The 13,433-nt window shown below is 44.8% G+C and overlaps 1 protein-coding gene across 1 annotated transcript in view; it reads right to left on the bottom strand.

Annotated features, from left to right (window-relative positions):
* The window catches only part of LOC139257283 (aldo-keto reductase family 1 member D1-like), a 40,301-nt gene extending 31,595 nt beyond the window's left edge, over nt 1-8,706 (bottom strand). The window contains exon 1 of the mRNA XM_070874420.1: nt 8,623-8,706. Coding sequence (XP_070730521.1) covers nt 8,623-8,706 — 84 coding nt within the window. The remainder of the gene's footprint in view (nt 1-8,622) is intronic.
* Between the last annotated feature and the right edge of the window lie 4,727 nt (nt 8,707-13,433).

The following is a 13,433-nucleotide window of genomic DNA, read 5'->3' as shown; positions in this document are numbered from 1 at the left end:
CGGTGCCCACCTGTTTATTCTTCCAGCAGGCCCTGCCGGCACTGGGTCTGCTCCATTTTGTCCGTCTTGGCACACTGACCTTTCTACCTACCTCTCCCGCCATTCACGCAGTCTCCTTCACACGCTCTCTGTGTCTTTTACTGCTTTGATTTCTCTCATCCTGTCTCCTGCTAATATCACCTCTCCGATTTAACCATCTCCACTTTAACTTATCTGATCACCTAGGCTCTAGTGGAGCCTAATTGTTGGCATGGACTGGTTGGATCAAATGGAATGTGTCTCTGCTGCATACTCTAATTAATTCTATGAATAGCATTTAAGAAGAAGTTATATAAGTACATGAGGGAGAAAGGAATAAAAGGTTATGCTGATAGGATGAGATGAAGCAGGGTGGGAGGAGGCTCGTGTGGAGCACAAACATGGGCATAGACCAATTGGGCCGAATGGCCTGTTTTTGTGTGTAAATTCTATGTCAGATCTCTCCACAGATACAAAAAGATCCAGAGACGTCACTTTAAAACTGTAATTGACCGTGGATATCTGCCACTCGGCTGGCAGTCCCATAAGGAGCTCTGGAACGTTTCACTTCTACCCCCAGGAATCCCATGCCATCCTTTGCCCTTTCTCTCCCAAATCTCCGCACTGGCACTGATCAAGTTCCCCAGGATCCATCAGTTGGTGCATTTTAGCCCCAACCACAATTTCACAGCTTTAAATCTCCATTACCCATTCCCCACCTCTGCTCTCTGCTTCTCAAATTTGTTTTCTGAATTCCTGGACTTCTCTGGACATCTAGGCCTCGAAATTCGGGTCGTTTGCGCCTCCCGTTAGTGCCCCGGGGGGGGCGGGGGGCGGTTAACGGGCGGCAAATGAGTTTTGGCCCGGGTGCGGCACCGCTAACAACTCCTGCTAAATTCCGGGGGCTTTAGCGGCGGCGGTAACCCGTAGCGCCCTGCTTCACCGGCGATGATAACATGATCACCATAGTCAGCGCCCCAGACCCTAAATTGGATATTGCCCGCTGAAGCCAGCGACAGGTTCAGTGGGCGGCTACAGGGCAGTCGACTGCTCGCACAGCGCAAGTTAAAGGGGAGGTTTGGGCCAAACCACCCAAAAAAAATCCGCCGATTTTGCCAAGCGCCCCCATTGGGGCTTTGAATGCAGGGTCATCAGAGGTTCTCCCCTTTAAGCTAAGGGGTGGGTGTTGAAGCGTGTCAACAGTATGTGGAGTGTCTGTGTAGTGCTTCACTCCCTGCTCCAGTAGTGCCTCGTCCATAAAGGAAGTGGAGGGCACCAGATTGCGCTTCACTTCCTGTGAGGGACGGTAAGCACAATTCAGCGGCGGGGGCGGGCCAGGAGCAGGAAGTCCCGGTCCCAGCTGGTTACCGCCTACAAGTGGGACACAGGGCAATTTCGCCCCCAAATTATTTGTTTAATTTCTCTGCCATGTCCTTGTTCCTCATTATAATTTCTCCATCTCAACTTGTAAGGAACCCACATTTACTTTCACTAATCTTTTCCTTTTTACATACCTATAGAAGTTTTTATAGTCTGTTTTTATATCGCTCGCTAGTTTACTCTCATGTTCTATTTTCTCTTTCTTTATCAATTTCTTGGTCCTCCTTTGCTGAATTCTGAAACACTCCCAATCCTCAGGCTTACTGCTCTTTTTGGCAACATTATTAGCCTCCTTCTTTGATCTGTAGAATTTACCAATATTTCGCAAAGATTCCTTGTACCTTTCCCCTGCAGAGGAGAAGAATCCCTTTCTGGACTTTTAAAATTGAAGGAAACACTTCGGGACACAAATGAGTTTAAAAGGGCAGATGAGGCCTGCAGGGGATAAAAGGGGACCCCCCGCCCCCAGTGTTTGGACTCATAGGAAAGGGAATTTAATTTGGAACTATCTACCAGAAAGTTTGAAATCCTAAAGTGCACATGGAAGAAACTACGAACTTTAATCGAATTTGGGATTTTTAAAAGATGAATGTTGGGTCTGCAAGAAAAGGGGTGGAGTCAATCTCGAAAGGGCCAGTTTGGACATTGGAGCTAATCAAATTGTCTGGGAACTGTTTACCCTCAAAACTTGCCCCTAGAAAACATTAGCATTTAAACAATCGATCATGGAAGAAACATTATCACCCCACCCAGAGGACCCAAATGTCACATACATATTACAACAGCATTTCAACAGGCATAGAAATATCTGGCTCAGGCCAGACTAGCACAATGGATGAGAGCTCATCAACTTTGAAAAGCCTATTAACGCCAGATTAAAACCACTTAATCAAGTTTCAGTTAGCTGGGCTGCAAAATCGAAACAAAGAGCTGGGCCAGATTTGGTGGGAGATAAGGAAGCCTTTTTGGGGTATATCTATTCCCAGTTTTACAAGGAAAAACTCACAGACTCAAACACAGACACAGACACAAGCAGCCGGAGCTGGGGAGTGAAGAAATGGAATAGTGAAGGAAACTACTAGAACTCATCAAGAACTGACCGAGCACGAGGCCCACGAAACTGAAGGTTGTCAGCAGCCAAATTGACAACCACTCTACAATCTACTTCTGAACGGGTGAGAAATTACCAAAAAGGACTAACTAAAACTTTTCCTAACCAAAGAAAGTGGGTACTTACACCATACTCCAAAACGCAACTTACCGCATCAACGGCACACCCCAATCGAAGACTACGCAGTCTGAAGTCCTCTCCTCCGTCCGGGGTACAGCTCGCCTAGAAGGCCAAGTGCAGCGAACCCCGAAACCGCGATTCACCAACAACTGTCAAAAGGGATTGGTGAGTATAGCCCCTGAGCCCCCAGAGCTATAACTTAGTTAGTAAGGGGAATTGGGAGGGGGGAGGCTGGGATAACTTGTGTAAATGTATTTGCATTCTCCTTTTTACCCCATTTAGAGTTTAAGCTGTATTCTTTTCCCCACAGGCTGTAATTTGACATATTATGTGTTGTACCCCTCAGTGTGTATTGGTATTACTATTCTGTGTGTGTTATTAAAGGTGTGCCTTTTACTTCTTTTTAAACACAATAAAGCCATACGTGCTTCCTACCTTGAAACCGATTGTCTGTCCAAGTCTGTCACAGTCCCTTCATAATTCCAGAGTCCAGAACCAAGGGTGTGAGAGCGATTCGGAACCGCTCATATAAGGTCAGAAGGGAAAGCCGTCCCCCTGAAAACCATCCCTTACAGATCGAATACTATCTTTAACTTCTCTTGTTAGCCACAGTTGGACCACTTTTCCTGTGGGGTTTTTGTGCCTTAAAGGAATGTATATTTGTTGTAAATTATGTATTAATTATTTAAATGCCAGCCATTGCTCGTTTACCGTCATACCTTTTAACGTAATTTCCCAATCTACCTTAGCCTACTCTCCCCTCATGCCTACATAGTTTCCTTTGTTTAGATTTAAGACCCTAGTTTCGGATTTAATTAAATCACTTTCAAGCTAAACATAAAATTCTATCATATTATGATCACTCTTCCCTAAGGGCCCCTTTACTACAGGGTTATTAATTAACACTTTCTCATTGCACAATACTAGATCTAAAATAGCCTGTCCCTATTTGGTTCCTCAACATACTGATCTAGAACACTATCTTGTATACATACTATGAATTCGTCCTCCACACGATGGCCGGAATCTTCCCAGCCCTGCGAGTTTGGGTTTGGAGGCTAATTGACAGCGGGGCGAGATCCCATTCTGAACACGCCTCCGTATCAGTTTCTCAACTGTCGGGTCTGCCTGTGCTCACAGACCCGGGCCAGGCAATTAACATAGAAACATAGAAAATAGGTGCAGGAGTAGGCCATTCGGCCCTTCGAGCCTGCACCACCATTCAATATGATCATGGCTGATAATTTTTGCAACTTTAGGATCCCATTCCTGCTTTCTCTCCATACCCCTTGATCCCTTTAACCGTAAGGGCCACATTTAACTCCCTTTTGAATATATCTAACGAACTGGCCTCAACAGTAGAGAATTCCACAGGTTCACAATTCTCTGAGTGAAGAAGTATCGCCTCATCTCGGTCCTAAATGGCTTACCACTTATCCTTAGACGGTGACCCCCTGGTTCTGGACATCCCCAACATCAGGAATATTCTTCCTGAATCTAACATGTCCAATCCCATCAGAATGTTATTTGTTTCTATGAGATCCCCTCTCATTCTTCTAAGTTCCAGTGATTATAAGCTGAGTCGATCCAGTTTTTCTTCATATGTCAGTCCTGCCATCCCGGGAATCAGTCTGGTGAACCTTCGCTGCACTCCCTCAATAGCAAGAATGTCCTTCCTCAGATTAGGAGACTAAAACTGTACACAATATTCAAGTTGTGGCCTCAACAAGGCCCTGTACAACTGCAGTCAGATCTCCCTGACCTATACTCAAATCCTCTCGCTATGAAGACCAACATACCATTTGCCTTCTTCACCACCTGCTGTACCTGCATGCCAACTTTCAATGATTGATGTACCATGACACCCCGATCTCGTTGCACCTCCCCTTTTCCTAATCTGTCACCATTCAGATAATATTCTGCCTTCCTGTTTTTGCCACCAAAGTGGATAACCTCACAATTATCTACATTATACTGCATCTGCCATGCATTTCCCCACTCACATAACTAATCCAAGTCACTCTGCAGGCTCTTAGCATCCTCCTCACAGCTCACACTGCCATCCAGCTTAGTGTCATCTGCAAACTTGGAGATATTACATTCAATTCTTTCGTCTATATCATTAATGTATATTGTAAATAGCTGGGGTCCCAGCACTGAACCTTGCGGTGCCCCACTAGTCACTGCCTGCCATTCTGAAAAGGACCCATTTATCCCGACTCTCTGCTTCCTGTCTGCCAACCAGTTCCCTATCCATGTCAGTACATTACCCCCAATACCATGTGCTTTAATTTTGCACACTAATCTGTTGTGTGGGACCTTGTCAAAAGCCCTTTGAAAGTCCAAATACACCACATCCACTGGTTCTCCCTTGTCCACTCTACTAGTTATGTCCTCAAAAAATTCTAGAAGATTTGTCAAGCCTGATTTCCCTTTCATAAATCCATGCTGACTTGGACCGATCCTGTCACTGCTTTCCAAATGTGCTGCTATTACATCTTTAATAATTGATTCCAACATTTTCCCCACTACCGAAGTCAGACCAAACATCCATAATTCCCTGTTTTCTCTCTTAACAGGTCGTTGAAAGATATTTGCGGATTATAACCAGGCACTTAACATTTCAGCAACTTTTTGAGGAGTTTGCCGTCCCGGGGAAGTGTGTCGGGTTCCCAGTGACTCTCCATTGCTTTCAATAGGTGACAGCTGCAGAAGTGGTATAAAAGCTACCATTTCACAGCTGTTCACTTTCCAATCTCAGAAGCTGTAACCTTCAGTGTTTGAAAGAATATCTTCATAGAAACATAGAACGTAGGTGCAGGAGTAGGCCATTCGGCCCTTCAAGCCTGCACCACCATTCAATAAGATCATGGCTGATCATGCAACTTCAGTACCCCATTCCTGCTTTCTCTCCATACCCCTTGATCCCTTTAGCCGTAAGGGCCACATCTAACTCCCTTTTGAATATATCTAATGAACTGGTCTCAATAACTTTCTGTGGTAGAGAATTCCACAGGTTCACAATTCTCTGAGTGAAGAAATTTCTCCTCATCTCGGTCCTAAATGGCTTACCCCTTATCCTTAGATTGTGACCCCTGGTACTGGACTTCCCCAACATCGGGAACATTTTTCCTGCATCTAACCTGTTCAATCCTGTTTGAATTTTATATGTTTCTATGAGATCCCCTCTCATTCTTCTAAATTCCAGTGAATATCAGCCTAGTCGATCCAGTCTTTCTTCATATGTCAGTCCAGCCATCCCGGGAATCAGTCTGGTGAACCTTCCCTGCACTCCCTCAATAGCATGTCCTTCCTCAGGAGATCAAAACTGAACACAATACTCAAGGTGTGCTCTCACCAAGGCCCTGTACAACTGCAGTAAGAACTCCCTGCCCCTGTACTTAAATCCCCTCACTATGATGGCCACCATGCCATCCTTTACTGCCTGCTGTACCTGCATGCCTACTTTCAATGACTGACGTACCATGACACCCAGGTCTCGTTGCACCTCCCCTTTTACTAACCTGTCACCATTCAGATAATAATCTGCCTTCCTGTTTTTGCATCCAAAGTGGATAACCTCACATTATCCACATTATACTGCATCTGTCATGCATTTGCCCACTCACCTAACCTGTCCAAATCCCCCTGCAGCCTCCTCGCATCCTCCTCGCAGCTCGCACTGCCACCCAGCTTAGTATCATCTGCAAACTTGGAGATACTACGTTCAATTCCTTCGTCTAAATCATGAATGTAAATTGTAAATAGCTACGCTCCCAACACTGAACCCTGCGGCACCCCACTACTCACTGCCTGCCATTCTGAAAAGGTCCCGTTTATTCCCACTCTTTGCTTCCTGTCTGCCAACCAGTTCTCTATCCAGGTCAATACATTACCCCCAATACCATGTGCCTTAAGTTTGCACACTAATCTTTTGTATAGCACTTTGTCAAAAGCCTTTTGAAAGTCCAAATACACCACATCCACTGGTTCTCCCTTATCCACTCTACTAATTACATCCTCAAAAAATTCTAGAAGATTTGTCAAGCATGATTTCCCGTTCGTAAATCCATGCTGACTTGGACCGATCCTGTCACTACCGATGTCAGGCTAACTGGTCTATAATTCCCTGTTTTCTCTCTCCCTCCTTTTTTAAAAAGTGCAGTTACATTAGCTACCCTCCAATCCATAGGAACTGAACCAGTGTCTATACAATGTTGGAAAATGACCACCAATGCATCCACCAATTCATGGACCACTTCCTTAAGTACTGTGGGATGCAGACTATCAGGCCCTGGGGATTTATTGGCCTTCGGTCCCTTCAATTTCCCTAACACTATTTCCTGACTAATAAGGATTTCCCTCAGTTCCCCCTTCTCGATAGACCCTCGGTCCCTTAGTATTTTTGGGAGGTTATTCGTGTCTTCCTTAGTGAAGACAGAACCAAAGTATTTGTTCAATTGGTCTGCCATTTCCTTGTTGCCCATTATAAATTCCCCTGATTCTGATTGCAAGTGACCTACATAGAGCTAGTGCCTTCGGCTTCATACACTTTGGAATAGTTTGTAGTGAACTCTATATTCACTGTAATCTTCTTGAAGGAACATTTCTGACCATTAACAGATTGCTTCTGTCAATTCAAATGGATGTGGCATCTAAACAATCAGAATGGGCCCGATTTATGCTCTCTCATCTGGGTCCTCAGAGTGTGGTGAGCAACAGCCACATGAGCAACAACAGGAGTGCCGACCTTCTCCTGAGCCACCTCATGCTGCACAGGGCATCACGCTGGCATTTACCCATTTTGCCTATCTCTTCTAAAAGTTAAATATTCTGCAATATTTAGTCAACTGTAGACACTTTGCAACCATGACTCCGTAATGGCTATTAGATCAAACCGATTAATTTCTATCTGCGCTATTAATTCTTCTATTTTGCAGCAAATACTACGTGCATTCAGATATAGTGCCTTTAGCTTTGACTTTTTAATATTTTTCCCTGATGGCATCTTAGTCGACAATGCCCTATTACCTTTGTTACCCTCTCTGCCCCTTCCTGACCCACTCTGCTTATTTTTACCCTCAACTCTGCTCCAGAGCCTTGACATTTCTCTTGCTGCTTTTAAACTCACACTTTCCTGAATCCCCCTCCCACTCCCCTTGCCTCTCATTAGTTTAGCGTCTTGTGTACCACACCTAGTTATTCGATTCACCAGGACACTGATCACAGTCCAGTTTCAGAGGAGCCCATCCCAATGGAACAGCTCCCTCTTTCCCCAGTACTGGTGCCAGTGCCCCTACCTCCCACACCACTCTTTGAGCCACACATTGAACCTTCTAATCTGCTAATCCCAACACCAATTGGTGCGTGGCTCAGGTAACAATCCAGAGATTATTACCTTTGAGGTTCTGCTTTGTGATTTGGATCCCAACTGCTCTCTCAGCAGAACCTCATTATAGTTCTACCTATGTCGTTGGTTCCTACGTGGACCATGACAACTGAATCCTTCCCTTCCCATTCCAAGTTCTTCTCCAGCCACGAGAAGATGTCTTTAACGCAGGCACCGGGCAGGCAGCACAACCTTCGGAACTCCCTGCAGAGAACAGTATCTATCCCTCTGACTATACTGTCCCCTACCACAACTATATTCCCTTTCTCTCCCCCCACTTGAATGACCTGCTGCACCATAGTCCCATGGTCAGCCTGCTCATCCATCCTGCAGGCTTTTCCCTTATCCACATAGGCAGCAAGAACCTCATACCTGTTGGATAAGGGCAAAGGCTGAGGCTCCTCCAGCACTGCACCTGGGGTCCCCTTACCTGCCTGAGTTGCAGTCACACCCTCCTGTCCCTGACCAGTTAGCAGACCTGTACCACTATCTAACCTAAGGGGTATGACTGGCTCCTGGATCAAAGTGTCCAGATAACTCTTCCCCCTCCCTGATGCCCCGCAATGTCTGCACCTCAGACTCCAGCTCAGATGCAGGCACTTACTGCAAACATGGTTGTGTGCGGGATCACAATGCGTTCCACAAACTCCCACATGCTGCAGTTGCAGCACACCACCTGCCCTGCCATCCCTATATGACAGTGTTCTATTTAATTACATTTATATTTAGCTAACTTAATTTACAGTTTTGTTTCTTGACTACTTAATTGATCTAGATTAAGTTATGGGCAATTAAATTAAATATCTACCTGTAATACAAAGCACTACAATATGTAGGCAAAAAGGAACAACTCCTTCCTCCTCTTCTCTGAATTCCCACTCTTTCCAAATTCACAAACAAGAAACTCTGTTTAAGTGACTCTGTTATCCGGCTCTGTGCAGACTTGTTCTATGAGTTTTCCTGCTTTGCTGGTCGCTGGCTTGTGGTTTCACATTTTCTCCGCCGCTTTTGATCTACGTGGCCTCAAACTTCGCGTTAACTCCGCCATCATCTTTCTGCACCACAACTGATTTTCATTATCATGGCAATAACCTCCATCCTCCAATTCTCCACCCTTCAAATAGCTGCTGGACTTATCGCCTGCTACACCTGTCTCTGAACTTGGACAACATTTCGCTGATGCTCCACGTCGACTCCATCCTACCTACATCAACTTTCTCCCTCCACGGGACATCCGACTTTAACTCTGGACTTCCGACTAATGTCACCCACCTATTTCCTGCTACCACCAAGTTATATGCAACCCTATAATTGCTACATAACCAGGCCGATGTAACTTGAGTTTTCCCGTGTCCATTCACGTGCACACTTTGCCTGCTGCTCTGGACCTGAGCCGTTCACTTCTATTCCCAGGTTTTTCTCCCCCTTTTCCATTTCTCTCTATCCCTCCCTGACCGCTCTCTCCTGTCATCATACCACCTCTTATCTCTTCTTTCTCTGATACTCTGCCCTCCCAAATCCCTACCCTAACCCGTCATTACTCTTCAACCTTCCTACTCTCCTGCCGCCATCTGAATAACTAGTATCCTGGCGAATCGAATAACTAGGGCTGTAGAGAGAGCTTTAAACTAAATACTGGGGGTGGGAGTGTTCAGCTGAGCGGAAATTTAAAAAGTCAAAGAGCAAGGAGAAGGCAATAGAGCCAGGCAGCACGGGGGGAATGATAACCAGAGCATGACAGGAAGGGACAGAAAGTATAAACATAAGAGTGTATCAGAAAGTGGGGTCAAAGCAGGGAAAATGGTGAAGAAACAAAATTAAAAGCTCTTTATCTGAATGCACGCAGCATTCGTAACAGGATCGATGAGTTGACGGCACAAATAGATACAAATAGGTATGATCTGATAGCATTACAGAGATGTGGTTGCAAGGTGACTAAGGCTGCGAACTGAATATTATGGGGTATTTGATAATTCGGAAGGATAGGCAGAAAGGAAAAGGAGGTGGGATAGCTCTGTTAATAAAGAATGAGATCAGTCGTTAGTGAGAAATGATATTGGCTCAGAAGATCAAGATGTTGAATCAGTTTGAGTGGAGATAAGAACTAATAAGGGAAGAAGTTACTGGTTGGCGTAGTCTATAGGCCCCCTAACAGTAGCTACACTGTTAGACTGAGTAGAAATCAAGAAATAATGGAGGCTTGTAAGAAAAGTACGGCAATAATCATGGACGATTTTAATCTTCATATTAATTGGACAAATCAAATTGGACAAGGTAGCCTTAAAGAAGAGTTCATAGAGTGTATGCGGGATAGTTTTCTGAACATTACATGCATAACCAACCAGGCATCAGGCTATCTTGGATCTGGTACTGTGTAATGAGACAGGATTAATAAATTATCTCCCAGTAAAGGATCCTCTTGGAAAAAGTGATCATAGCATGATTGAATTTCAAATTCAGTTGGAGGGTGAGAAAGTTGGATCTTAAAGCAGCGTCCTGATCTTAAATAAAGGCCCTAACAAAGATATGAAGGCAGAGTTGGCTAAAGTGGACTGGGAAAATAGATTAAAGTGTAAGACGATTGATAAACAGTGGCAGACATTTAAGGATATATTTATAACTGTCAAGAAAAATATATTCCAATGAGAAGAAAAGACTTTAGGAGAAGGGAGAAGTATCTGTGACCAATGAAGGAAGTAAGGATGGTATCAAATTGAAAACAATGGCATATAAAGTGGCGAAAATTAGTGGGTGGCCGGAGAATTGGGAAACTTTTGAAACTTTTTTAGTCCTCAGGCAAGGGACGAAATTTTAAAGAGAGGGAAAATAGATTATTAGCAAAAAATATAAAACCCGATAGTATATACTGACATATAAAAAGGAAGAGAATAGCTAAAGTAAACGTTGGTCCCTTCGAGGTCGAAACTGGGAAATTAATAATGGGGAACAGGGAAATGGCAGAGACTTTGCACAAATATTTTATAACGGTTTTCACGGTAGAAGACACTAAAACATCCCAATAGTGGATAATCAAGGGGCTATCGGGAGGGAGGAACTTAAAATGATCACTATCACGAAAGAAACAGTACTCGGTAAAATAATTGGATTGAGGTGGACAAGTCCCTTGGACCTGATGATCTGCACTCTAAGGTCTTAAAAGAAGTGGCTGCAGAGATAATGGATGCATTGGTTGTAATCTACCAAAATTCCCTGGATTCTGGAGAGGTTCCAACTGATTGGAAAACAGCAAATGTGACGCCCCTATTTAAAAAGGAGGCAGACAGAATGCAGGAAACTATAGACCAGTTAGCCTAACATCTATTGTTGGTAAAATGCTGGAATCCATTATTAAGGAAGCAATAGCAGGACATTTGGAAAAGCATAATACAGTCAAACAGAGTCAGCATGGTTTTATGAATGGGAAATCATGTTTGACAAATTTGCTGGAGTGCTTTGAGGATGTAACGAGCCGGGTGGGTAAGGGGAACCAGTGGATGTGGTGTATTTAGATTTCCAGAAGGCATTCGATAAGGTGCCACATAAAAGGTTACTGCACAAGATAAGAGCTCACAGGGTTGGGGGTAATATATTAGCATGGATAGAGGATTGGCTAACGAACAGAAAACGGAGTCGGGATAAATGGGTCATTTTCAGGTTGGCAAACTAAAACTCGTGGGGTGCCACAGGGATCGGTGCTAGGGCCCCAAACATTTACAATCTATATTAATGACTTGGATGAAGAAACCGAGTGTAATGTAGCCAGGTTTGCTGATGATACAAAGATGGGTGGGAAAGCAAGTTATGAGGACACAAAAAATCTGCAAAGGGATATAGACAGGCTAAGTGAACGGGCAAATATTTGGCAGATGGAGTATAATATGGGAAAGTGTGAAGTTATCCATTTTGGCAATAAAAATAAAAAAGCAAATTATTATTTAAATGGAGAGAAATTTCAAATTGCTGCAATACAGAGGGACCTGGGGGTCCTTGTGCATGAAGCACAAAAAGTTAGTATGCAGGTGCAGCAAATAATCAGGAAGGCAAATGGAATGTTGGCCTGTATTGCAAGGGGGATAGAGTATAAAAGCAGAGAAGTCCTGCTACATCTGTACAGGGTATTGGTGAGGCCACACCTGGAGTACTGCGTACAGTTTTGGTCTCCTTATTTAAGGAGGGATATACTTGCAATGGAGGTAGTTCAGAGAAGGTTCACGAGGTTGATTCCGGAAATGAAGGGGTTGACTTATGAAGAAAGGTTGAGCCTATACACATTGGAGTTTAGAAAAATGAGAGGTGATCTTATTGAAACATATAAGATACTGAGGGGGCTTGACAGGGTGAATGCAGAGAGGATATTTCCACTCGTGGGGGAATTTAGAACTAGGGGGCACAGTTTAAGAATAAGGGGCCGCCCATTTAGAACTGAGAAAAGAAGGAATTTCTTCTCTGAGAGGGTTGTAAATCTATGGAATTCTCTATCCTAGAGAGCTGTGGAGGTTGGGTCATTGAATATATTTAAGCTGGAGATAGACAGATTTTTGAGCAATAAGGGAGTAAAGGGTTATGGGGAGTGGGCGGGGAAGTGGAGTTGAGCCCATGATCAGATCAGCCATGATCTTATTGAATGGTGGATCAGGCTCGAGGGGCCAAATGGCCGACTCCTGCTCCTATTTCTTATGTTGTTATGTATCCCAGGTTTGGCTCCCTCTTACATAAGACCACAGCTTGCCCTCTGTGCCTCTCTTGACATCCTCCGAAGGACCCACGTGGCACTCGTCGCTGCCTCCTCACGAGTAGCAACACCAACTGTCCTATCCTAGTCTCCCGCCGACCTTCCTGCCCAGCGCATCCGCCCACAGGGCTAATCTTTACAATCTCCTCCCCACCCAAACTCACCCCGCCCCCAGCGCTGACCCTGTGGACGTTGGCAGTGGATCAGCCATCACTGACCCTCTCCGCATCTCCCTCCAGAATGTCCATCCGCTTGCGAACATGGCCTTTCCCTTCCATGAGCTTATCATGGATGATTGCATCAACATCATGGCCCTGACGGAAACTTGGATGAAGGGTGATGATACATTTGCCTTAAGTGAAGCCTCCCTGCCTGGCTATACCTTCCACCACTTGCCCCGCCCAGACCGCCATGGTGGCGGTGTGGCTCTCATCAGCAAATCACTCCTTGGTCTGTGCCCCTACTCCTCCGGCACTTTCTCCTCCTTTGAACATCTCACCTTGTTCCACCAAGATATCTTCACTGTTTTCCTCCCTCAGCCTCTGCACCGAGCGACTTCTCATCCTCGGTGATTTCAACTTCCATCTCAATTCATCATGCGCGCTCTCCTCTTATCCTCCCTTAATCTCTCCCTCTATGTGAACTCCCCAACCCATATTCATGGCCACCCCCTTGACCGTGCC

The sequence above is a fragment of the Pristiophorus japonicus genome, unplaced genomic scaffold (genome assembly GCF_044704955.1).
Source record: "Pristiophorus japonicus isolate sPriJap1 unplaced genomic scaffold, sPriJap1.hap1 HAP1_SCAFFOLD_810, whole genome shotgun sequence".
NCBI classification, from domain to species: Eukaryota; Metazoa; Chordata; class Chondrichthyes; family Pristiophoridae; genus Pristiophorus; species Pristiophorus japonicus.
Note: the sequence above shows the minus strand (reverse complement) of the source record. Positions and strands in the feature narration are given on the sequence as shown.